The sequence below is a fragment of the Balaenoptera acutorostrata genome, chromosome 3 (assembly GCF_949987535.1).
Source record: "Balaenoptera acutorostrata chromosome 3, mBalAcu1.1, whole genome shotgun sequence".
NCBI lineage: Eukaryota > Metazoa > Chordata > Mammalia > Artiodactyla > Balaenopteridae > Balaenoptera > Balaenoptera acutorostrata.
The window spans coordinates 95,692,390-95,719,621 of NC_080066.1; the positions used below are offsets into that span (position 1 = coordinate 95,692,390).

Sequence of the window (27,232 nt, forward strand, 5' to 3'; positions counted from 1 at the left end):
TGATGGGATATTCATTTGTATTTTCAATAACTATTTTCAGTGCCTCATGTACTAAGATTTACTTCATTTGCACCACTCTCATCTCCCCATGTTCTTCCTAATAGACTTATACCACTTACTCACTCTATTACCTTTGCAGCTTTAAACATACTTAAACCTTTATTTCTTGTTCCATGACTGCAGACACATATCCTGTAAACTGCAGATATTAGCATCCTTATACCTTCCTTCACCTCCTGTCCTTATCTCAACTTCTGTCATCTATTCTCTAAGTTGTTAACATTTATAGCTTTTTATGTAACCTTAATTGAATCGTCTGTGTAGCTTGATTCCAAGAGTTGATAATTCAATAGGTTATTGTAAGACATTTTTTAAAGCTTTCATTTGTTTTCTGTATCGTTTCCTTTAGGGTCATCTTCTTCCTTACAGAGAAACCTTCCAGCATTTTAGATGGTAGTAGACACCTGGTACTCTGCACGTGGTAGTAGACACCTGGTACCCTGCATGTGGAAGTAGGGGGTAAGAGGGCTTTGCATCCTGACTTTTCAGTCCATTTCAGTATGGTGACTGGACCCCACCCTCTGAGAGTTAATTTAGTTGCCTGGGATTTGGTGAGGCCTAAATATCAGTGTTTTTAAAAAGCTCCACAAATGATTCTCTCACACATCCTGGGTTGAGAACCACAATATAAAATAAATGTTTTGGTTGTAAAAGAATAAGGAGGCTTAGAAAATGGAAGGCTTTTAGACGGAGGTGAAATATTAAAGAATAATAGTTCTAAGTGATCTAAGATCCAAGGTATACCCAAAGAAGGGGATGGCTAATGAAGAGTGGAAAAGAAAGTCACAGGACTTAAGGAACAGGGAGGCAAGGGTAGTAAGGGACATCCAGGTGGACCTTTGAAGTCACCCAAAGTAAGGTCAGGACAGGAGATGATGAGACAGTAAACACTGGAAAGCAACAAGGAAGTCAACAGATGAGAGATGAGAATTGGTGAGCCTGAACTCAAAGGAGCAGGGATATTTATGTGAGAGTAGAAAGACGCTATCTGAATCCTGCCACGGTCCAGCCACCGCAGGGGGTCTTCCAGGTCCCAACGGAGAGGGGTAAGGGACTGAATAGCACCGTGAGTATGGGGTCAGAAGCACCAAGACAACTGATGGTTGCAAGGCACTTTATTTAGAATTTACTGAATTTTATATAGACAGAAGAGGAACTCATTATTAGACAGTAATCCCATGGAATTGCTTATCGTCTCAGTTCAGTCACTACCATGGACGTCAACAAGTTTACAACAACTATCCTTGAATATTATCTTCCCTTAACCAGGCTCACACACAGCCCCCAGCCATAAGGAACAACCAGGACTCTCAGTTCCCTGAGGTCTCCTGGCTTGAGATAGCTTTGCTAATCTCTTTTACATTCCTCAGGCCTGGGAAAAAGAGTGCATTCCAAGTCAAGGGTAAGGGCTTTGCTTTTTGTGAGAGACATACTGTCTCCTCCAGGAGTTACCTCTGGCTAAGACTGCATGCTTCCCACAGAATCCTACTTTCCAACTCCCTGGATAGTCATGAAGAAGAGAGGAAAAAGAAACTGTTCTCACTACGGAAGTGTAACCCTCAGGTTACACATATTGCTGGAGTACAGACACACTTTAAAAGTACTTATTGCCCCCTTACCCCCATTAACACAGTACAGAAGAGGTCCTATAACTGGTTTAGAAACCTATTAACACGACTCCCAGAGATGTCTTGTTTTAACCCCACACACCTTAACCAGGGTATGTTAGTCTGGGAGGCCAGCAGTGATCAGGTAGGATATGTTCATTCCTGAATGCACCATGATGTACCTGTAAAGACTTGTATAAGCCCAAGACTGAAGTGGCACAGCTGGTTCTGAGAGTCCCCAGCACACAGTCAGACTAACCTACATACAGAGCTGCTCCAACTCATATAGTTACGGCTAATCTACAGAGGGAGAACAAGGCATCCAGAAGTTCATGCTCACTTAGATGTGACCCACACCTGTGCACTTCCCTAGGTGACGATTTGGAGGTCTGGAAGCTTACCCATCTGTCTGTCCTTGGTAATATTACTGATCTCTTTGCCATGTATTTGGACTGTGCTGACTCCTGCAGCTTTAGATAAACTCTTGGTCTATGTCAGTTCTTTCCACCAACCTAAGCTCACTATTGACAGATTCACCACTAAGGAATTCTATAGCTGACCAAATTTTGATTATCATCCTGCTCTTGTGAAAGTTTTTCAAAATGGAACAGCTCTTGAGATGCTGAATTTGAAACATGATAGATCATTTTAAATTTAGCCCATCAATTACTACCCAAAGTAAAATCCTGATTTCAGATGGCACTACGATCATGTACCCTTAACCATGAAAAAATTTTTAATTAATTAAAATATCTATATTGATTTAGTTGATATAGAAACTTAAAGGAATCCAAAATCAATTTTGTTGTCTATTTTATATTAATTAAACCTGGAATCAAATAGAATTTTGAATATTGAAAGTTTTTAAATGTTTATAACCTGGAATACAGAGAATTATGGAGTCTATAAAGACAGAGAGAAGGAATTCAGATGCTCAGTTCATGTTTATATTTACCTTCAGTTCAAGATATATAACGGATGCCCTCCAAAGCCCAGTTCCTTAAGGCCTTTCAACATTTCCCTGTATTTCAAGTTAAGAATGAAGCATTCATTGATCATTTAGGTGTTGAGCCTTGTCAGAACTCTTTGGGGCGGGTCTGAAGCAGCCATGACAACTGCTCCCTCCCATCAGCAGTGGTTTAGCTTCCCACAAGTCACTTCCACAGTCCCTACTTCATGTGATTCTCACAACCCTCAATTCAGCAGAAAAGATGTTATTTCCATTTCAAGGACCAGGAAACTAAGAATCAATGATTTGAGTTTTCCAAGGTCACACACATACAAAAAAGACAGAGCTGCTACTTAACTGGGTTTTTCTGACCTCAAATCCAGTTCCCTCCCTACTCACACCATTTGGCATACATCTGGCAACTAGTAATTAATCTTTGCCTTTGTATGAGAACATCTTATTCAATAGATTACAGAGGCAGCTTTGTCATTTATAAGAATTATGAAAGGATTTACAATTACCAATGACAATCTCTTTGGTAACAAATAGCATGTCTTTAAGTCATCACCAACTGTGTTTATCATTCATTAACTGATTGTTTTGCTATTTAATAGGTGATGAAAATGTTACTTACCTGATTCTCATTTTCTTTTCTTGCTTCATTTTTAAGGTGGGCTTTTAAGGCTCTTAACAACTTGTCTGCCTACAGAAAAGTTAAAGACCTTATCAGTAGAGCCAAAAATCAAATAAGCACAAAAGATTCATTGAACATTTTCTCCTGTTCTTGTACTCATCAAATGTCATCCGGGCAGGCTGGGAGTAGGGTAACCAAGATAGAAGGGGTCCCTGTCCGCACAGATTTCACAGCAGAAGCCAGAGAGGAAAGTGGCAATTACAGCGCAGTGGGGTAAATGCCCACATGAGGAATCTCAGGTGTCGTGTGAGAACACAGGTGGGCTGCGCCACCAGAGCCTGGACCGCTAGGGTACACTTCAGTAGGTAAGTGGACACGCCAGTCCTAAGACAAAGATGTGAGGTCACTAGCTGCTGAGGCTGAAGGACAAATAGGAGAGAGTGGGACATAGGGAAAAGTGTAAAGAAATAGCATGGGAAGGTAAGAATGTGTGGAGTTTGAAGAACTAAAGTTCAGTGTGGGCTGAAGCAGGGAGCTGCTGGAGGGGATGGTGAGAGAGAATGTTGGGAAAGTGGGCCTGATCCTGCCAGGCCTACTAAGCCTCTAAAGAGTATGAACTTTACCCTCGGGGCAAAGGCAGTCTGCAGAGTTTGCAGCAGGGCAGTGGGTGACCAGTTTTGCATTACTCAGGATGATTACTCTGGCTGTATAATGTGCAGAATGCATTTGGTGAGGGCAAGATGGAAGACAGGGCAAGGGCCAGGAGGTTGTTATAGGAAACCAGAGACGACTTTGGCCTGAGCTAGAACGGGACTGAGGCCACACAGATGAATTAAAAACTTTCCTAGGAAGTAGAATCAGTGTGAATGTGAGGGTTGAGGAACAGGGAAATTTATTACGCCTAGGTTTCTGGCTTGGGCAGCTGGTGAAGCATGTGTGGAGGCGTGGGGGGGTCCTAAGATGGGGAAGGCCAAAGGCGCCGCCTTAGGAGGATGGTTACAGGTCCCTGGGGAAGGGAACTCCTAGCTCCTCCTTCCACCACAGGAGAACTTCCCTTCCCGTTCTTTCCTGAAAGAGGAATACTAATCTGATGGGTTATGTTTTCCTGTGCTTTAAAAGCTCGAGCTCATGGCTGGGTTCTCATTCCTTCCTCTTCCACCAGCCATGCAGTTGAGAGCCAGAGATTTTCTTCTCAAGGGGGGCCCAGCCACCAGGCTCGTCTCTTCTCTGCTCCTACCATTTACCATCGGCCATGTGTTCAGGTGAGATGGCAGAGATCCCGATTTGGTTTGGGCTTCAGGGCACAGGAGATGCTATGCTCAGGCTGTGAGTTTTACCAGAACACTGTGCATCAGGCACCACACCGGCTAGTAGTAATAAAGGAGAGACCTATTTTCTACTTGCTGTTGTTCCTTGAACCTCTCTTCGGGTCTTCTCTGGGAAGTGAGTGATTGGCAGGGCAGAATTTAGGCATTCTTGGTTCTTCTGACTTTTTTTCTCCCTCAATCACTTTACAGAGGTATGATTGACATACAAACAGCTGTCGATATTTAATACATATAAATTGATATGTTGGGAGATCAATATACACTTGTGAACCCATCATCACTGCCATAAATGTATCACCTCCAAGTTTCCTACTGCCCCCTTTGGATTTCTTTTGGTGGTAAGAGCCTTTAACATAAGATCTAACCTCTTAGCAAATTTTAAAGTATTGTTAATCATAGGCTCTATGTTGTACAGATTTCTAGAACATCTTAAAATGCCATGAAAACCTCAAACATGCCACAGTGATGAAATGAGGGGCCTGTGGCAGAGCCAGGTGAGGGCATACAGCAGGAGGAATGATGCGGGCCGATGCTCGGGAGAGCTGAGCTGGAGGGGCCGATGTGAGCATCAGCACATTTTCACGCACCACCTCCACAAGCATTTATCGTGCTGGACGCTGTTCCAGGCACTGGGGAGACAGTGGTGAGCAAAACAGACAAGGTCTCTGCCCTCCAGGAACCTCTAGAGGTAGGCTAGTGGGGAAACAGCCTATTAACCAAGTCAGCAAAAATAAATGGTATGACATTAGGTGCTATGAAGCAAAAACAAAACTGGAGGCTCAGGGCAGAGGCGGGGGAGGACAACCTGAGTTAGGATGGTCAGGAAAGGCCTCTCAGAGTTGGTGACTTTTGAGCTGAGATGTGAATGAGGGAGGGGCAGTAGGTGAAGGTGCAGGGGAAGAGCAGTCCCAGCAGAGGGAATACGAAGCCCAGAGACGGGCTGGTGAATTTGAAGGACAGAGAGAAGCCAGTGTGGGGAGCACAGTGAACACTGGGGCGAGTGGAGAGCAGGGAGACCAAAGAGGTGACCTGGGTCAAGAAGAGGGTTACAGGCCACAGCACACAGTGTAGATTTCTTCCCCCTAACTAAAATTTTATTATAAAAATGTCAAGTCTATAGAGAAGTCAAAATAGTCTAGTAAACACTCTGATACTCCTCATGTAGATTCAGCAGTCCTTAATATTGTCTCATGTTTGCTTTCTCTCTCATTCATATGTATTTCTTGCCAAGCTGGTTGAAAATAAGTTCCAGACATCATGATACTTTACCACTAAATACATCAGCCACATCTCCTAAAAATAAGGGGATATTTTCCTACATAACCTCTAATGCATTACCTAGGAAAAGTAATAATTTTCTAATATCCTCTGATACATAGCCTAAAATCAAATTTCCTCAGTTGCCTTCAGTTTTAGCTTAAAAAAAATTTTTTTTCCTCCAAATCAGGATCAACCCAAGATTCTCACATTACATTTGGAGAAGTTTGGATTTTATTTTAGGTGTGAGGAAAATCATTTGACGAGAACTGAGCAGAATAATGGCATATTCTAAGTTTCAACTATCACCCAACTACCAAGAGAATACTATTTTAAGGCAAGAGTAGAGGCAGGGAGACCAGCAGACAGCCTGAAGCAGTAGTCAAGAAAGGAGGGTGTCATGGCCCAGGTTTACAGCACTGGAGACGGCACACAGGCCAGATTTCAGGTGTATTGATACTTGGGAGGAAGAGCTCACCAGGATGGACGGGTGTGGGCAGTGAAGGGAAGAATCAATCATTTACGGACACGGGGAATAGATCTTCATTGTTTTGACCTGATCATGCTGTTTACGATGCACTTAAATGCACAAGTCAGCAGATGAGAGGTCGTACTGAAGGTATGGATTTGGGTGTCATTAGTTCCAGGTGAATCTAAAGTTCTGAGAATGAATAAGATCACCAAGGGAGAAGCACAATTAGAGAAAAGAAGGCCCAAGAGAGAACCCTGGGACACGCTACATTTAGAGATTTAGCAGAGGAAGAACTAGCAAAGGAGACTGGAAAGAAGTGCTAGCAAGGCAGGAGAAAACCAAATATCAAAGAAGTCTAGAAAAGGAAGTGGTCTGAGCAGAAGGGAGGGTTCAATCACGCCAAATGCTGCTGATGGGCAGGTGAAGATAGATAGAGACGGACCACAAGCTTTGCAAGGTGCAGGGCATGGTGGCCTCAAAAACATCAATTTCAGTAGAAAAGAACAGAGAAATTGGGCAGTAGATAAAAGATGTGGGTCAGGAGAGGGGTTTTGTTTCTTTTTTAAAAGATGGATGACATTAAGATTTGATTGGGCGCATTATGGAAATGAGCCAGCAGAGTGAGAGAAACTGATGCAGCGGAGAGGAATAACTGCAGGAGTGTAGCCCCAGAGGGGGGAATGAGATCCCCAGCACAAACAGCAAGGCTGCCCTTAGGCACAGCCTTTTACCATAACATATAACAGGTGGAAGGCAGAGGATACGGGGACAGGTGGGTCTGGTGATAGAAAGATGAGGTAATTCTCAGCTTAATTGCATCTATGTTTCCATGGCCTATGAGGCAAAGTCATCAAGTGATGGAAGGGTGCCAATCTGAGGTAAGAAGATATGAAATAACTGTCCTCAATAATGGGAAAATTAATGACTACCAAGGAAGTATAGGAGAATCAAATAAATCATAAATTAAGTTTATGGTCACATTTAAATTAAGTTCAGTCAAAAAGGTTTGGGGATTTTCTCCAGCCACAGTCAGCTAGTTAGTACAGGCAAGGATTAAGCACATAGCTTGTTTAATCAGGTGTGGAGTTTTGCCAGGTGAGGGAAGGGAGCTGCAAGAAAGTGGAAATAGTGGTAGTTTTATAATTGAAGCTTACAAGAGTGAGAAAAGGACCGTGGCCGTACAATAAATCTTAGTAACTGACTCCTTCATTTTGCCTTACCATTAATAGTGTCTCACTATTATATAAAGAATGGATAAACAACAAGGTCCTACTGTATAGCACAGGGAACTATGTTCAGTATCCTGTGATAAACTATAATGGAAAAGAATATGAAAAAGAATATATATATATGTATAACTGAGTCACTTTGCTATACAGCAGAAATTAGCACAACATTGTAAATCAACTATACTTCAATAAATTTTTTTTTAAAAAAAGAGTAGTGTCTCAAAAGAAAGTTAATATTTTCTCTTCTAAATTTATTTTGAATGTTATCATACTGGTGAAATTTATTTAAATCTTATTCTGTTAAGTTTTTTAAATAGTCAAATCTTGATAATTTCTTAGAGCAATTTATTCAATTTTTTTGCTATGCACTTGGAATTTTAAAAAGGCAATTGATTTAACGAGCTCTTAAGCTGTACCAACTGTAAGTAACTTAAAACATTTTAATTATGGAAGATTTCAAATGTGTACAATGAACCCCCATGTATCTATCACCCAGTTTCAACAGTTATCAACATTGTGCTGTTCTTACTTCATCTAGTCCCCCCTCTTTTTCCTGGAGTATTTTATAGCAGATCCCAGGCATCATAACATTTTACCTGTAAATATTTGGCTAAGAGGTAAGGACTTTAAAAAAAAAAAAGCATAACCACAATACCACCATCATATGCAACAAAATTAACGATACTTTAATATAATTTAGTACCTAGTCCAAGTTTAATTTTCTCCCATCATCTCAAAGGTGTCTTTTTGTGGTTGGTTATTAGAATGCCTCGTATAGTCAAATTTGTCTGGGAAACAGCACCTCTAACAGATATTTGTTGACACCTACTATGCACCAGATGTTGTATGCTAGGCAAGCAATGAGGTCTGTAGTGACACAAAATACTGTACTACACCACTTATATGAAAACAGGTGATTAAATGGCTACCCCAGATCAGGTTCCTCAAGAGACAATGATAGGTGGGACTTTCAGAAGAAGGTCGAACTTAACAAGAGCTCTTCAGAGATCCAAAAGGTTGTGGGGCCTTAATGTTAGACAGAGTGCCGAACTCAAGTAGGAAAACTCCATAGTAACTCTTCACAAAGGAGCTACCCTCTAGTGCATTGTTCCAGCGCTGCCAAGAAGCAGTTGTAAATAGTAGTTCTGAATAAGTATCCAACGCCTCCCAAATATAAGGTACTGCACTTAGTGCTGTAAAGACTTCCAAGGTGGATGGATGAGATCCCTGTTCAAGGAACTTAACGTTTAGTAGAAAACGTATCTACACAAATAACCACAGTGCCAGGTGGAAGCCTGCAAGCGCTCAGAAAAAGTACTTGAAATTATACTGCCTTAAAGGCGCAGAGGGTTCCTAGGATTACTGGGGTGGTGGACCTGTGGCCAAGGGAATGAAGAGGAGGGGACGAGGTGCCAGGTCAGTGATGACATTTCAGTTGGACTGTGATGAGTAATTGGAAATTATTCATGCAGATAAAGAAGAGGGAGAGAGAAGGGGATTTGAGGCCAAAGGATTAAAATTAGCAAAGGCAGAAAGATGGACAAAGGTGCCAAGTGTTCAGGCACCAGTACAGTTTGGATGCTGCCTTGGATAAGATTCCAGCCAGATTGCAAAAAAAATTTAAGGGATTTAAACCAAGGAATTAAGATTTTGTTTATGAAGTATTGAGGAGCCATTAAATACTATAGCCCAGAAATATCTCCAAAGATAGCCCTTTATCATTCAGCCCCAACAGGTGCATGGGCCCTGATTACTTTGTTTAAACCACTTAAAAACAGTTGTGAGGACTGATTTATGTATTCACTCCGTGTAAATACCACAGCTTGCAGAACAAATCTCCAGGGTATACGTTAATATGATGTGGGAAAATAAAATATATAGAACCCCAATCCCGAATTGAACCCCCGCATTTTCCCCCAAACGTTTTGAAATCTCAAAGACCTCACCGGTTTTGAATAGAACACTACCACAATAGTGATCAATAGAGGAACGATCCGACTAAATCAGGGCTGAGCTGTAAAAACTTATCCACGGGGGAGGTCCCCTAAAAGTCATCCTTTCTTCCAGGTCCCCCATTTAAGTAGCAGATTTTGGGCGCTGTTACAATTTACAGAAATGTTAGCTGTTTGGAGTTTTCCAAAAGCCAAGGCAATTATTTCCGCGACTGCCTAACAATTAATCGGCATTTAGATGCAGCATTCCTTTAGCTCTCTGGGCCTGCGTTTCCTAACTGATGCCCTGGTAAGTATAACAGAGTACTTCCAATAAGACGAAACCAAACAAACCCTTTTGGAGTCGGGGGTCTTTGTGAGTCCCCAGGAAAGTCAGCCTCAACATAAGGTGAAAACTATGGCTCCCTCTCGGTTTTGCAGAGTTAGTGGGACCCTTCTGTGAACCAAATCTACCGCCCCAGGGCCGGGACAGCAGCCTCAGCCTTCGGAATTCCCGCTCGGTCCCCTCCCACCGCGTCCCGTAGAGGCCGCTCGTCCTACCCCACCCGCCACTTGCCCCGTACCCTCAGGTTAGCCCGGAGGCCCAGACTCTTGGCCAAGTTCTGCAGGTCACTGTACTTGAAGGAGTCCAGCTCCTCAAGGGAGGGGACGGTCATGGCGAACTGCAATCCAGGCGACCACGCAGAGGATCGGCCCTCCACTCCCAAGAGCGCCGTTCAAAACTCTGGCGCCACTCTAAGCGTTGACCAAACCGAATGTTATAGAGTTTAAATTGAGAAAGCTGCACTTCCATTGGTTAAAAATACCTCAAAGGCGGGGTCTCCTGGTGTTGACCAATAGAAAGGCCGAGTTCCCCTCCACCAGACGCACGTTCTTCACCATCCCCCACCAACACGAAGGCGCCAAACGGCGTGTCCAGGCAACGAGTGCGCGGCAGAGCCCCACCCGGCTCACGTTGTCCAATGAGGACCCAGGAACCAAGCTTGGGGCGGGACTTGGTGCGTCTTCGAAACCGAGGCGCCAGCTGCAGGAAGATGGCGGATCGGCCGCGGAGGCATCGTTCGCGAGTTGCAAAGCAGCCGCGGGGTGACTTTTGTGATGGCGCTAAGAAGGCGATTGATGAACCTTCTCTTACGACTTCCATGGAGTGGGACACGCAGGTGGTGAAAGGGTCTTCGCCACTCGGCCCCGCCGGGCTGGGGCCGGAGGAGCCGTCACCCGGCCCGCGGCTGCCATGGTGGCTGCAGCCCGAGAGGTGCGCTGTGTTCCAGTGTGCGCAGTGCCACGCCGTGCTCGCTGACTCTGTGCACCTCGCCTGGGACTTGTCGCGGTCCCTTGGAGCCGTGGTCTTCTCCAGTGAGTGGGCACGGCGTCTGGGAAGCGTTGCCGCTTTCTTACTGGGTGGCTGGGAGCCGGCTGGGAGGAAAGCGGGATGAAAATTTGGGAGGAAATTAACTCCTTTGCCAGGGGTCGGGGGCGAATCACTTTTCATGATTTTTGTGGCCATGATGAGTCTTTCTGGAGGGGAGAGTTTTTCCCTTTCAATGCCTCGCAGGTAGTCATTCTGACCCGTGTTTGTCTTCCTAGGAGTCACAAATAATGTAGTTTTGGAGGCTCCCTTCCTAGTGGGCATTGAAGGTTCGCTCAAAGGCAGGTACGTACTGAGAATTCCAGATCTCTAGTCATTCCCTGACTTAATGAGACCGAGGAGCACGGAACCGACTTGTACGAGGAGAAAACAGTTTATTCCTATCTTGCACTAGAATAAAAGTTTGTTCCATCCATACAGTGTATTGGAAGGATGCTCCCTTTACTTGATTGAGTCTTGTACGAAGTTGATGTATTAATGAAATGGAAAAGATATTTGCGTTTAGGTTTTAAGGCTTTTCTGAGGGCCACATCTCCCTAGTGGGTTGTGCAAGTGAAGTGAGTTTAAGAAAGTTATGTCTAGTAGGGGAAAAAGAAGAAAATTACCTTTAAGTGTATAGTGAGAATCACTTACCATAAACTACAATCCTTTGACAATAACTAGGAATTACAAGTTTTCATTTAACCTGGAATTTGTAATAAGTTATGGCAGGACTAATTCTGCTGTAAACTGGGGAAAAACACAGGTGGAAAGTTACTTGAATATTGCCTGGTAAACTTTGCATCTTGACTGTAGTGTGATTTACAAGTGACAACAAAGTACTCAGTGAATTCAGTAGTACAAAGCTACTCAGTTTTCAGTGTTGTTTTTAACAGCAAGACAATTCATTCTGACCACAATTTGGTTCAATTTTAGGGTTAAATAGAGTACGTATAGGAATTCTTAGTTGCTGTACTCAGTAATCAGGAAGAGTTCTGCAGCTCCTCTTTCCTAACTGAAAGATACTCCCTATCCTTGCAGGAGTGTCCTCTTCCCACCCAAAGGAAACAGAGAGGGAAGGAGTGATGGCCTTCTTGGAACTGGTTCATTTGGGGCCAGAGGCAGAAGCTCTCTGAATATCTTCTTAGAGGGAAGCACATCTAGCTAGACCTGTGCTGTCCAGTACTGTAGCCGCTAGCCACATGGTGGCTATTGAGCACTTAGAAGGTGGCCATTCTGAATTGAAGTATGCTGTGAGTGCAAAATACACACCAGATTTTGAAAGCTTGGCCCAAAACATTGAATAATTTAAAAGTACTGATTACATGGGGTTTTTTCTTGATTTTTTGGTTTCTGGCCACGATTCACGGCTTGTGGGAATCTTAGTTCCCAGACCAGGGATCGAACCCAGGTCCAGGGCAGTGAAAGTGCCCAGTCTTAACCACTGGACCCTCAGGGAATTCCCTTGATTATGCTGTTTTTGAATATTGGGTAGCATAAAATATATTAAAACTAATTTTACCTGTTTCTTTTACTTTTGTTTTTAAAGCTAAACTAATAGAAGATGTAAAATTACTTATGTGGCTTGCATTCTTAATAGACAGTACAGATCTAGATGGTTTACAAAACGCTGGACAGAAAGTTCCATGTGTTTGGAATAAGGAGAGCCGTGGGACTCAGCAGGAAGAGATTTATTGTCAGGAATTGGCTCACTCGATTATGGAGGATGAGAAGTCCCAAGAGACAAGGTTGATAAGCTGGAGACACAGGAGAGCCAGAGGTTTAGTTCTAGTCCAAGTCCACAGGCCTGAGATCCATGAGCCAAAGGTGTAAGTTCCAGTACAAAAGCCAACAGGCTCCAGACCCAGGAAGAGCTGAACGTTTCAGTTCAAGTTCAAAGGCAGGAAAAAAAGATCAGTGTTGCAACTCACATGAGAGGGTCAGCCTTTTTGTTCTATTCAGGTCTTCAACTGATTAGATGAGGGTCACCCACGATAAGGAGGGCAAACTGCTTTACTCAGTCTACTGAATCAGGTATTACTCTCATTCAAAAACATACTCATAAACACATTCAGAATAACATTTGACCAAATAACTGGGCACTGTTTGGCTAAGTCAAGCTGACACATAAATTTAATCATTACGTGTTAACCTGGCATCCACATGCATCTCCTAAACCCATACTTAATCTCCAAATAAAGACAATAACAAGGTCGTAATTCTTCCTAACCTGTTACAGCTATCTTGCATACAACTAAAAATGCACTAAACCCTCCTCCAGAAAAGGAGATAAAGTCCTTAAGTGATACTTACTTTTCTCCTTGATATCTCATAGCTTAAATACTATGATGTAAAATTAATACTTAAATACTATAATAAAAAGTCAGTACATCTTACGTTACATGATAAGGGAAAAGAAAGGGAAGAAAACATAAACACGCATATACATGTAAACCTATTCATAACAAAATGAGATATTCATGACAATTACATTCCTGTAACTGGTCACATGGTCATAGCTGGTATTTATAACTACCCTCTTCCACTACCCATTCTGTATTCCTTTTGCCTTCAGCAGGCACTCAGATGATCATAGTTCTTTACCTGGTGTGATGCAAACCTTCATTCCTGGGCCATTAGCAGACTAATAGTCAATGAAGTATTTGTTGTATGTTACATGCTAAGCATAATTTTGGGATCTCTTTACATTTTGCTCTGTGCCATTTATTTATTTTTTTAAAGACACTTTTAAAATTAATTATTTATTTATTGTCTGCGTTGGGTCTTGGTTGCTGCACGTGGGCTTTCTCTAGTTGCGACGAGCGGGGCTACTCTTTGTTGCGGCGCACGGGCTTCTCATTGCGGTGGCTTCTCTGTTGCGGAGCGTGGGCTCTAGGCGTGCGGGCTTCAGTAGTTGTGGCATGCTGGCTCTAGAGTGCAGGCTCAGTAGTTGTGGCGCATGGGCTTAGTTGCTCCGCGGCATGTGGGATCTTCCCGGACCAGGGAATGAACCTGTGCCCCTGCATTGGCAGTCAGGTTCTTAACCACTGTGCCACCAGGGAAGTCCCAGCTCTGTGCCATTTATTAGTTTCTACAGACATTTGTCTATAGGTACTGTGGTTTGTCTGATATAATTAATTCCTACTTAGGAAATAATAAAAATGCAACTTTATTTCATGGCTTGCTTTTTGGTAACGTTAGTCACAAAAGTACAGTACTGCATGTGTGGTGTGGGACTTCATTTACCAGTAAATTTATATTTTGTTGCTTTGTCTTTAGTGTCCATTGACATGAATCTATTTATTTTTAGCTATGCAATTATTATACTTTGTTAGTACTCATTTACTGCATATAGTATATTATGTTTATACAGATAATTTTTTTCCCTTACCAAACCACTCTGAATTGCTTTCAGTACATGAATGATGAAACAGTTAATTTTTTCTTAAATATTTTTTGTAATATTTGGATTTGTCTTATATACCAGCAAATAAGGTAAGCGACTTACCCACATGGTATAACTAGAACTAAAATCCATGTTTCCTGATTCCTCATCCAGTAATCTTTCAAAGGATAAAGGAAAATAAAATAGCTTGCTAGGACAATACGATTTATTTTCTTTCTTTTGCATTTTATCTGGGTAATTCTTTATTTTTTGTTATATCTGCAAAAAAAACCAAAACAAAACAAAACCTGATTTGAGTTCTATTAATAAATTGCTTAGTAAGCCCTAATCGATTTGATTATTTTACTTTAACTGGAAATTGGCTTAATTGTAGCTAATTTATATGGTCATGTGTAGTTTTATACGTTTAAATGTTTTTTTGTTTTTTTAAAAAATAAATTTATTTATTTATGGCTGCGTTGGGTCTTCGTTGCTGCCCGTGGGCTTTCTCTAGTTGTGGCGAGCGGGGGCTACCCTTCATTGCTATGCACAGGCTTCTCAGTGAGGTGGTTTCTCTTTGTTGCGGAGCACAGGCTGTAGGCACGCGGGCTTCAGTAGTTGCGGCACGCGAGCTCAGTAGTTGTGGCTTACGGGCTCTAGAGCGCAGGCTCAGTAGTGTGGTGCACAGGCTTAGTTGCTCCGCGGCATGTGGGATCTTCCTGGACCAGGGTTCGAACCTGTGTCCCCTGCATTGGCAGGTGGATTCTTAACCACTGCGCCACCAGGGAAGTCCCTGTTTAAATGTTAATCTGATTTGTTAGCTCTTTTTCTGCTTTCAGATATAAATTACTTCAGTGAAATGACAGTTATATATCATATGATTGCTTTTGTGGCCAGAATCCACAAGGGTATCTATGATCTCTGAGTTAACCTTTCTTGAATGTGACATTTCCTCAGTCTCATTCCTATTATAGCCTATTTTTTAGGAATGAGTCCATAACATGAGTTATTTTGTATTTGTTCTCTGATTTTCTTTCTTAAACCATATCCTGTTTTTTCCTCCCAGCACTTACAACCTTTTATTCTGTAGTTCCTGTGAGATTCCCATTGGTTTCCATCTGTATTCTACTCATGCTGCCCTGGCTGCCTTGAGAGGTCACTTCTGCCTTTCCGCTGACAAAATGGTGTGGTAAGTAGACTTAGATATTCTTTATCAAATAAATTTTAAAACATCTTCCAGAAAAGGCAGAATGTTTGTACCAGAGAAGATGCTAAAGCCAGGTACTGTTTTTTACAAAAAAGATGGTAATGGGACCAAAACATAGTCTTATAACATTGTGATCATTTTAGATGTCTCATAATCATACCATGTGTTAATAATCATACTACGGAATAACTGAGAGGATATTCTTTTCATTCCAAGAACTTTTGGAAGGTAAGTTTTTGCAAAATAATGCTGTAGTAGACACTTTTGGGGTTTGTGCCTAGCCCCTGTCTCCCTCCCATAGTGTGGGACTTTGTGGCCATGTTTGTTATCCTTTGTGATACCACTCCCAGGTGATGGGACCAGGAATAGACCTGACCTAAGCTAAGCCAATCAGGCTTTTTACCCTAAGAATTTGAAATAAAGACCCAGAGACACTGGTCATCTGCAGATGGAACTGGTGCTGAAGCTGGGAAGTGAAAGCTCTAGGTTTAGGGTAGATATTTTCTATGTCGTGCATGTAAATGCAGAGAATTTTTGTCTACAGAAAAAGAAGAATGAAGCAGATACACAAAGAAAAGTAAAAAATAATGACCATGTGGCCTCATAAAGTCAGAAAAAGTTCCCTATTGGTTGTTCCTTCTCATGAATTACTTTGGATATTTCTTATCTTTCTAAACATAAATTTTACTTTTTACTTAAGCTTTTCTGTTATTGCAACAAACTGAAACATCCATCAACGTCTTTTCTTGGTTATTAGAAACAAAAACAGCCATTGATGACCTAGTTTGTGTCAGGTATTGTACTATGCTTACCTCACTGAGTTCTTTTTTTTTTTTTTTTTCCCCCCCCTTACTGAGTTCTTAATGTAAGAAAACTGGGGCTTGCAGATGTGGAGGAGCTGAGAATTGAGTCCATGTCTTAACTCCAAAGCGTAATTTCCATTCATAAAACAGAAAGTTTCCTTTTCCTCATTTAATGCACTTAGATGGGTGTTTCTAGCTGAGCTATGGATAACAAGAGCAATAAAACTTATAAATAGGGGGGACTTCCCTGGTGGTCCAGTGGTTAAGAATCCACCTTCCAGTGCAGGGGGTGCAGGTTTGATCCCTGGTCAGGGAACTAAGATCCCACATGCCATGGGGCAACTAAGCCTGCGTGCTGCAACTACTGAGACCATGCACTCTGGAGTCCAAGCGCCACAACTAGAGAGAAGCCTGCGTGCTGCAACAAAGAGCTCACGTGTCGCAACTAAGACCCGACACAGCCACATAAATAAATATTTTTTTTAAAAAACCTTATAAATAGGGGACTTCCCTGGTGGTCCAGTGGTTAAGACTCCACAAAAACAAACAAACAACCTTAAAAATAAAGCCCATCCTTTACCATGAGGTTGTTGAGTGCGCATTAGGTACACTATTTGTTCTTCAATGCCAATTTTCTTTTCTTTTTTTAAACATTTATTTATTTATTTATTTATTTATTTGGCTTAACTTGGTCTTAGTTGCGGCACACGCGTGGATGGTTGTGGCGTGCGGGATCTAGTTCCCTGACCAGGGGTCGAACCCTGGGCCCCCTGCATTGGGAGTGTGGAGTCTTAACCGGGGACCACCAGGGAGGTCCCTCAATGCTGATTTTCAACAGGATATATGTACTTGAGATGGATTGATATTTTACTTTCAATTTCTAGTTTATTCTTAAATAATTTCTATTTAGAATTAAGTTTAAAGACACAGGGAAAAGTATCTCTAAATGTGTGCTATTCGTAACCTCGAATCTTTTTTAGAAACAGTTTTACGTAATTATTCCAGCCAACCTGTAATTGAGTTTTTGCTTAGGGAAATAAGCTTTTAGTAACAAAAATTTTTAATATAAATTTGAAAAGCATTATGAGATTTTTAAGTAATTTCTTAATCAAAATGAGGAGCTGGACTCAAAGGTCAGTATTCTTTCTGATTAAGTAGAAATTAGGGAACTTCCCTGGTGGCGCAGTGGTTAAGAATCCACCTGCCAATGCGGGTGACATAGGTTTGAGCCCTGGTCTGAGATGATCCCACATGCCGCAGAGCAACTAAGCCCACGCACCTAGAGCCTGTGCTCAGCAACAAGAGAAGCCACTGTAATGAGAAGCCCGTGTGCCACAATGAAGAGTAGTCCCCGGGGCTTCCCTGGTGGCGCAGTGGTTGAGAATCTGCCTGCTAATGCAGGGGACACGGGTTCGAGCCCTGGTCTGGGAGGATCCCACATGCCGCGGAGCGGCTGGGCCCGTGAGCCACAATTACTGAGCCTGCGCGTCTGGAGCCTGTGCTCCGCAACAAGAGAGGCCGTGACAGTGAGAGGCCCGCGCACCGTGATGAAGAGTGGCCCCCGCTTGCCACAACTGGAGAAAGCCCTAGCACAGAAACGAAGACCCAACATAGCAATCAATCAATCAATCAATTAATCAATAAAAAAAAAAAAAATATTAAAAAAAAAAAAAAAAAAAAAAAAAAAAAAAAAAGAGTAGTCCCCGCTCGCCACAACTAGAGAAAGCCCCGCACGCAGCAACGAAGACCCAACTCAGTCAATAAATAAGACTAAATTTTTTTAAAAAAGGGAAAGTATAGGTAGCATGAGTCTGGGAATATGACAAATCTATGTCTGTGTGTATCAGAATGAATTTGGTTGCTAGTTACAGAAAACCAAAGAGTGGCTTTAACAAGTACAGGGTGGGGCAGTTGGCCACTCCAGGATTGTTCTAGTCGCTCAGCCATGACAGGGCTCTGGGTCAGCATCTCTGGTTCTCTTGGCCTTTTCCTCTTGGATGCTGCAAGTATAAGCATTACATCCATAAATAGTAGCATCCAAAACTGAAAGGAAAAGGATACGGTAAGTGTGGGAACACAGGGAATGGTCTCCTTTTATCAGCAAAACTTTCCTTATTATTGGCAGAACTATGTCACATGGTTGCCTTAAGCTGGGAAAGCAAATATGTGACAGTAGGGAATAAGATTACCACAGTTGGCCCAGAACAGTTATGATTCATCTTTTAGGACTGGACACACTGCTGCCCTAAACAAAATCTGGGTTCTGTTAGCAACAAAAACTTGAAGAATGGCTGTGGGGTAGGCAACCAACAGTATTTGTCACAATTGTGGTTACTTTTCTTCTAACTGTGCTACACCATCTACTGGTAGAGTATGAGGCTTATACTTATCACCATTATTCATATGACCCTGGTTTTTTGTCTTTAGTTTGTCCCAGGATAATTTTAAATCATGTATTCTGGGCTGGCAAGGGGTGAGATGAGGCACAGTGTCTCTCTGATGACTTTTTTTTTTTTTATATGTAAAAAATTATATATTTTTTTGCGTTATTTTTGGCTGCGTTGGGTCTTCGTTGCTGCGCGCGGGCTTTCTCTAGTTGCAGCCAGCGGGGGCTTCTCATTGCAGTGGCTTCTCTTTGTTGCGGAGCATGGGCTCTAGGTGCACGGGCTTCAGTAGTTGTGGCATGTGGGCTCAGTAGTTGTGGCTCGCAGGCTCTAGAGTGCAGGCTCAGTAGTTGTGGTGCACGGGCTTAGTTGCTCTGAGGCATGTGGGATCTTCCCAGACCAGGGATCGAACCCGTGTCCCCTGCATTGGCAGGCGGATTCTTAACCACTGTGCCACCAGGGAAGTCCCTCTGATGACTTATTAATTGAGAATGTTTTTCCTACAAAATACATTATGAATCTTGAAATGGAAATCAGCAAGAAGGCAATCTTTGCTTGAGAGATATTGCAAGTTTGGTTCCTTGATAATTATAACTGTGGTATGGTACTAATATTTTCTCTCTATATTTTCTATTTAGCTACCTCTTAAAAACAAAAGCCATAGTAAACGCATCTGAGATGGATATTCACAACGTACCTCTACCAGAAAAGGTTGCAGAGGTAAAATTTCATGATGGTTGTGTGTTTCCTTTAATATAGACAATTCCTAATAATCTGTACCCATGAATTTAGGGGCAGTGAAATGGTGAATACGCCAGTAATTTTTTTTTTTTTTTTTTTTTTTATTTATTATTTATGGCTGTGTTGGGTCCTCGTCTCTGTGTGAGGGCTTTCTCCAGCTGCGGCAAGCGGGGGCCACTCCTCATCGCGGTGCGCGGGCCTCTCACTATCGCGGCCTCTCATTTTGCGGAGCACAGGCTCCAGACGCGCAGGCTCAGCAGTTGTGGCCCACGGGCCCAGTCGCTCCGCGGCATATGGGATCCTCCCAGACCAGGGCTCGAACCCGTGTCCCCCGCACCGGCAGGCAGACTCTCAACCACTGCACCACCAGGGAAGCCCCAGTAATTCTTTATACCTGGTTTGGCATTCCTTATTGAATTTGTGACGCAAAGCAAAATAGTAAAGCCATATTGTCAAGTCTGGTTCAGGAGGAGGTGGAGAGCTGCTGAGCTCCACATTCCTATTCCTCCTCTCTGCTGGGTATGGACACCGTCATCCTTCATAGGTCTTTCCTCTTTGCAAGCACCTCATACTTAGATAGCTTGGAGGAAAAAGAGTGCTGAAACCATCATTAAGAATTCTTACTTAAATGGGCTTTACTAGTGTTTCATGGTTTCGAGTTGAAGAAAGCAACTTTGTTTCGGTAGCTTGCTGGCTCATTCTGAGTGGAAATTTGGCTATAACTTTACTACGTTGGAAGAACAACCTTAGAATTTACTGTTGGTTTTGTTTTTAGCACTGTTAATAGTTTATTCCTCGGTAACTACACATTTAGTAACCAGGGCATTTACTTTTCAAAGTTTAAGTAACTTTTAGGACAGGGGAACAGTGATTTTTTTTTCTTTTTTTGCATAATTAACTAAGCTCATGAAACCATGTTCTAAGCCAGGAATTGGCAAACTTTTTCTGTAAAGGACCAGACGACAAATGTCTTAAGCTAGACCATTCAGTCTCTACTGTTCACCTCTGCTATTGTAGTGCAAAAGCAGCCACAGACGGTATATAAACACATGGATATAGCTTTGTAGCAATAAAACATTATTAAAACAAATGGGCAGCAGGCTATCCTGCAGTCCATAGTTTGCCTACCCTTGCTCTGAGTAACTAAGTTGATGAGCAGGGTCAGTAAATACTGTGGTTAGAAATAACTCCTATGGGAGATAACTTCTAGAATGGTGGCCCGAGGAGCTGCATGGACCCCTCCCCAACAAAACAACCATAACCGAAGAAAATTATAAAGAAAACAGCCATTTAAGTCTGTGGAAATTTTCCTCAAGGCTTAAAGCAAATGAAGAGATATTTATTGAAGAAAATCTACTAAACCTTGGTAAGAGCAGTGAAAACCTGTGGCATTTGAGCCACAACCTACTCCCTCCCTCCCTTGCCCCTCCAGCTCAGAGGGAGGGAGGCTCCATCTGGGCAAATGCAGCCAAGAGCACAGGGATCCTTTTCCCCCAGGTCTCAGTTTAGGGCTGTGGTATCTTCCCAGGAGGGGCAGGCTACCAGCATTTCTCATCAGAAGCTCTATTCTAGGCAAGAACAGCCATTTGTAGTGTGCAAGTTCTACCACCGGCACAACAGGCTAAGAGTACTAGGAACCCAGTCACTTTTGTCCCAGCTTGCTTGTAGGGCAGAGGCTTCATGCTGACAGATGCAAGCAGAGAAGACCAGAAGCTACTGCCTCTGCCCAGCACCCTGCTGGTAAAGCAGGGGTGTTACTCTGAGACACACTAAGCCACCCCAGCTTGGGAGCCCATATTAAGAGGTAGATTGTAAAAAAAGAGCTCTGAAGCTTTCCCGAGGGAACTAACTTGATTTGGAACAGGGTGTGGGGATATTCAAGTCTAAGGATTCTACCCAAAACAACGGAGATTTTGGTGGTGAGCAGTTAAGAGGAAGCTGATAGTCCATGTGAACAATAAGCTAAACCATGGACAAGTTAGAAATTTATAAGAGAAAATCAGGGAAACAGACAGCTAAAATAAGAGCCCTCCTGGGGTTGGAACAAAAGAAGACTGGCCTTAAAGACTACCCCTGTATAAATGGGTCTGATTTTTTTTTTTTTTTTTTTTTTGGCTGTGTTGGGTCTTCGTTTCTGTGGGAGGGCTTTCTCTAGTTGCGGCAAGTGGGGGCCACTCTTCATCGTGGTGCGCGGGCCTCTCACTATCACGGCCTCTTGTTGCGGAGCACAGGCTCCAGACGCGCAGGCTCAGTAGTTGTGGCTCACGGGCCTAGTTGCTCCACGGCATGTGGGATCTTCCCAGACCAGGGCTCAAACCCATGTCCCCTGCATTGGCAGGCAGATTCTCAACCACTGTGCCACCAGGGAAGCCCTGGGTCTGATTTTAATTGGATTAGACTGTGGAGCAATTTATGTCCCAGGGCACTGTCAAAATAGAGCAGTCAGCCAGAAATTAGTGAAGGCTAATAGCTGGGTGTGATATCAACAAAGGCATCCAGTTTACACAGAGCTCAGGGAAAGAGAGTCAAAGAAGGCCCTGCTAAATCCACTGTCATCCCAGGGTGACTGCACATGCCCAAGGCCGTGTCCTCCGAGGAGTGACATCAGAGGCTGCACACTGTGAGGGAAATAGACATCAATGAAATAGTCAAGCCAACTACTCAACAGATAAAAAATAACCACTACAAGCCAGGACGTGGGGTGGAGGTAGGGGGCTGTTTAATATCCCAAGTTGCTTTAATATGTTATCTAAAATGTCTGGTTTTCAATAAAAATTAGGAGACATGCAAAGAAAAGTATGACCCATACACAGGATAAAATACAGGCATCAGAAACTGTGTTTGAGAAGGCCCAGATGTTGGGACTTAGCAGACACAGTCTTCAAAGCAGCAATTAAAAGTATGTGCAAAAGGGGCTTCCCTATTGGTGCAGTGGTTAAGAATCTGCCTGCCAATGCAGGGGACACGGGTTCGAGCCCTGGTCCGGGAAGATCCCACACGCTGCGGAGCAACTAAGCCCGTGTGCCACAACTATTGAGCCTGCGCTCTAGAGCCCACGAGCCACGACTACTGAAGCCCACACGCCTAGAGCCCATGCTCCACAACAAGAGAAGCCACCGCAATGAGAAGCCCGCACACCGCAACGAAGAGTAGCCCCCACTCGCCGCAACTAGAAAAAGCCTGTGCACAGCAACGAAGACCCAAAGCGGCCAAAGATTAAAAATATAAATAAATTTTTAAATAAAGGGCTTAAAAAACAAACAACACCTAAATGGAAATCCTGGAGTTGAAATACAATCAACAAGAGAACAAACATATGGACACCAAGGGGGGAAAGTGGCGGGGGTGGTGGTGGTGGTGTGATGAATTGGGAGATTGGGATTGACATGTATACACTGATGTGTATAAAATTAATGACTAATAAGGACCTGCTGTACAAAAAAATAAAATTAAAAAAAAAAGTACAGTCAACAACTGAATTGAAAAATTCACCAGAGAGGCTCAACAGCAGATTTGAATTGGGCAAAGAATCAGCGAACTTGGAGATAGATTGATGAGATTTGCAATCTGAAGAAGAAAAAAATAAAAAATGAAGAAAAAGTAACTGAGCCTAAGAGACCTGTTGGACACCATCAAGCACACCTAAATATGCTTTGGTAATGGGACTACAAAAGGGAGAGGAAAGAGAAAGTAGAAAAAATGTTCAAGGAAATAATGGTTGAAAACTTCCCAAATCTGATAAAAGACAATCTACATGTCTATAACCTCAACAAACACAGGTAGGATAAATGCAGAGAGAACTATACCCCAATACACAGTAAAAATGTTGAATGCTAAAGACTGAAGAAAATCTTGAAAGTAACAAAAATGATTCATTGTGTCCAAGAGCACCCAAATAAGATTAATGGGCTCTAGAGTGACCTGTCTAAGCAAAATTTCCTGATGAATTTTGTGTATTCTTGTATCTTGGATCATAAAAAGTAGATTTTGTGCTATGCAAATTATGTTAGAAATATCTTTTGTTTTTTTTTTTTTTACTTCAACAGAAGACTTATCCATGATAACTTTGTGAGTCTGAGTACAGGTTGTATGCTGAGTAACACCACTAAGTTTGGTTCTAGGTATAGCTATTCTAAGCTGAAAAAACTATTGAAAATTAGCTACCACAGACATCTGTTCTAAATCTGACCACCAGAGCTACTTTTGAAGGTGATTAGCAGAATATTAAAGACAGACATTTGTTACTGTGAACAAAGAATTAGAAAAAAAAAATTCTTGCCACTGGAAAAAAAGGGAAAGACTGATTAATGCTTCTGTTTCCACAAGCTTTCTTATCCCCCTTTATTCTTGTCTTCCTCCCCAAGTTTTGGAGTTATCACCAAGCTGGTGATAAGGGCTAGGAAGGATGGAGACTAGAAGCAGTGATGCTCAGCAGTGGCTGGTCTTTTTCCACATGAAACTTTGTATCTGTCACCTTATTGTGCTCTAGGTTTGTTGTATAAAGTTCTTTCAGAAATAGAACAGATGTCCTTTTGAAATGTGTTGCAGTTTTGCCAGCTCCCAATCACTAGCTTAAGTCTGAAGTGGCTTCTAGAACCAGCAGATTGAGAGTTAAATTTAAGATTCCCTGATAATCTATGTATTTCTCTTCCCAGCTGAAAGAGAAGATAATGTTAACGCATACTCGCTTAAATTCACTGATGAAGATTCTGAAGGAAGTGACTCCTGACCAGTCCAAGCCAACAAACTGATCCAGAATCAAAGCTTGAGAATCATGTTCAGGCCTTATTGCTGTCTTCAACAACAGGTGCTGTTTGATCACTTCTCAAGAAAGATCAGTTTCAAGGATGGATGGGAAATGTGGTTTATTCTGTTTACCTCTAGACTGATTTTCCAAGTGATTTGTGAAGCTGTTTCTGGAAGATGAATAACTAAGGAGACTTCTATCCAGGTTTCATAGCTATTTGTCTTAAGAATTTATTTTAGCTTATCAATTTCATAGTATTTATTTCGGAAAACATTTTGACTGCAAATTTAGGGATTAAGAGGCAATGTCCCATGAGTGCTCTGATCTAAAGATGCATGTTTGGCCTGAAAATAGCATTGTACTTATGTTGACTATTATTCCTACATGGAGCAACTGTCATATGAATACTGAGAAATCATTTTTTTCTTATGTGAAATACGGGTACATACATTTTCTGTAGGTTATGTTCAGTAAGTTAACTGCATAGTAAATATTTATCTTTCCCTTTTCAGTTGTAAACTGAGCTTAACAGGATAATAATGAAAGGAATGGTAAAAACATCAAACATTTACCGAAATGCTTTCTTATATTTTGCTTTATGTAGCACTGTGGCTCAGTAGCTCATCATATTATTCATTTAATAAATATTTATGAAGTATTATGCTAGCTGCTGGGGATGAAAGATAAGCGAAAACAGCTACTCTGTATCCTGTTTATAATCTAGTCAAGAGATGGACACTCAAATAACCACATGAAGACATTTAAAATTACAGCTGTAGTAAGGGTTCTGAAGAAAAGGGACATAGAGATATAAGCACATATAGCAAGTAACTGACCTGGTTTGGGGGTCAGGTAAGGCCTCTCTGTGGAAGTAATGTTTCAGCAGTGGTCTGAAAGATGAGTAGGCGTTTAGTAAGCTGACTGACAGAGCAGTCTATACAAAGGCCCTGTGAGGCCCTTAAAAAGGCCTGTAGGAGTTACCACGGTGTCCAGAAACCAGAGGATGCAAGGCCTTATCGGCCTTCCAAAGGATGTTTGTTTTTATCCCAACAACCTTGAAGAATTTTAAGGGAGGCCTATGACAGGATCAAATTTTCGTTTTCAGAACCTCATTAGGGTTGTCCTATGGAGAATGGGTGGGAGGGCGGCAAGCAGACCACTAAGGAGGGGCTGGCACTAGCACAATCAAGAGATGATAGCCAAGTGGTGGTGCAGAGAGAAGTTAACGTGGTTCCGATGTGGCTAGCAGATTTTTTTGCTGCGCTGCGCAGCATGTGGGGTCTTAGTTCCCTGACCAGGGATCGAACCTGCACCCCCTATATTGTAAGCGCAGTCTTAACCACTGGACCACCGGGGGAGTCCCCAGTGGCTAGCAGATTTAATAGCAGATGCTTTCCAGTTTAGACTGCATATAGGATATTTTCCTTTAAAACTATTTGAGAGAAAATTCTGGCTCACTTTATGCTTTTGTTGCAAAATTTGGTTAGGTAAGGGTGAAGCCTCTGGCAACAACCAGTACCAGAAAAGCTCTTTCTACTCCTAAGAGAATAAGACCTAATCATAATACTATATTGAATCATCCTGGGATTTTTATTGTGCATTGGTATGTCTGTCTGCCTCAACGTATTTCCTTTCTTTAAAAAGCTGTTCTTACATAGCTATTTTCCTTAACCTCTGGATTTGCTGTTTTGGTAGACTTTCAATAGAAAATTAAATGCTTGAACTTGACATCAAATTAAGCTGGCTGGTTTTAAATATTTTTTTTTCTCTCAAATACAAATTACATGTTTACTCTAGAAAAAAATTCAGATATAGATGTGTGACGAAGGAAAAGGGTAAAAGTACACTTCTTCTTACATTTCTGAGAGGCACAATGTAGCATGCTGGGAGCCAAATGATTTAGATTCAGATTGTGGCTTGGTTACTTATTAGCCATGAACTTGAAGAATTAAACTCTTCTTGTAAAATAGGGATTAAAAACTAACTAGGGCTCTAGTGAGGATTAAATGAGTTAATGAATACATCTAATGTAATTAAGAGTAATGCTTAATATTAAGTGCTTAATAAATGCCAGCTATTATAACCTTCATGCGTGTAGACACATAGACATAAAAGGCAATTATATTTTTCACATTATTCTGCAACCTGCTTTTCAAATAATACATGTCACAGACAGCTTTCTATACCAGGCCTCACAAATTACTTAACACCTGCATATGATTCAATCATGAATACATCAGAATTTAACCATTGTTTTATTGGATCCTTGTCGTGTCTTTGCGTATCTGTCCTGGTATTTCTGTAGGAGTGATTCCTAAAGTGGAACAGAGTCAAAGGGCATGTGCATTTACAATTTTGATATTATGCCTTCCATAAACTTTGTACCAATTGTACTAATACTAATGGTTGACTTTTTTAAACAAGGCCTTAGTGGTATAAAAGCTCCTCTGGAAGTCTATAACATCAATAATGACTGGCTGGTATTAACAGATTCTAAGGCTAGTTATCATTTATCATTGTATATATGTTGAATAAAAGTGTTTTCAAAATTCCATGTATTTATGAGAACAAAAAAATTGCATATTGAAAGTCCCCAAGTTGTACACTTTTGAGCTCCTTAATTAATGGCAGAAACCATCTCAATTTTTATAACTCCAGCATTTAGCACAGTACCTGGGAGTGGAGTACATCAGTGCGTGTTAAATGAATAGTCTCATAAATCAAAGGAAGGAGCTATTACATTAGTTGTCACATCACAAAAACCACATAGCTTTTGTTCTTCATTTGACAATAGCCAATCCCAAGGAAGTTTGTAACAGCTTTCTTAAAACTGAAAAAACTCCTTTCCTTTCCCCTGAATCTAGGAGGATCTCTTCTTAATTAGTGTTAAAATGTCTTTAGTTAACTTTTTAAAATTAAATATAAAAGCTTCTTAACTATCGGCAATAATTGTATCATTATTTCCTTACCAGAAACTAAACATTTGCTCCTAGACCTAGCATAAGGTTGGCCCTAAAGGTAAAACGGGATGGCATAAGGGCATAGTTTAAATAAGGTGCCTCTTTATTCATAGGGTTGCCTGTTTTTCCCTTGAACTACAACAGAAACTGCCACAACTTGGCATCAAGA

The 27,232-nt window shown here is 41.9% G+C and overlaps 2 protein-coding genes across 5 annotated transcripts in view; one reads left to right on the top strand and one right to left on the bottom strand.

Moving 5' to 3' along the window:
• Positions 1 to 10,240, bottom strand: part of NUSAP1 (nucleolar and spindle associated protein 1) — a 32,727-nt gene extending 22,487 nt beyond the window's left edge. For all 3 annotated transcript variants that reach the window (XM_057543743.1, XM_057543742.1, XM_057543741.1), the window contains exons 1-2: positions 10,052 to 10,240; positions 3,251 to 3,319 (exon numbers count right to left, since the gene is read on the bottom strand). In XM_057543743.1, coding sequence (XP_057399726.1) covers positions 3,251 to 3,319; positions 10,052 to 10,144 — 162 coding nt within the window. In that variant the 5' untranslated portion in view covers positions 10,145 to 10,240. The remainder of the gene's footprint in view (positions 1 to 3,250; positions 3,320 to 10,051) is intronic.
• Positions 10,241 to 10,488: 248 nt separating this feature from the next.
• On the top strand, positions 10,489 to 26,969 carry OIP5 (Opa interacting protein 5). 2 transcript variants are annotated; one of them, XM_057544441.1, is made up of 5 exons: positions 10,489 to 10,844; positions 11,076 to 11,142; positions 15,312 to 15,410; positions 19,254 to 19,335; positions 24,012 to 26,969. In XM_057544441.1, the coding sequence occupies exons 1-5, from the start codon at positions 10,523 to 10,525 to the stop codon at positions 24,105 to 24,107; spliced, it is 666 nt and encodes a 221-aa protein (XP_057400424.1). In that variant the 5' UTR covers positions 10,489 to 10,522; the 3' UTR covers positions 24,108 to 26,969. The 2 variants fall into 2 exon arrangements, with proteins under 2 accessions (XP_057400424.1, XP_007180429.2); XM_007180367.2 differs by having other exon boundaries at positions 15,288 to 15,410; positions 24,012 to 26,968.
• The last annotated feature ends 263 nt before the right edge of the window (positions 26,970 to 27,232 follow it).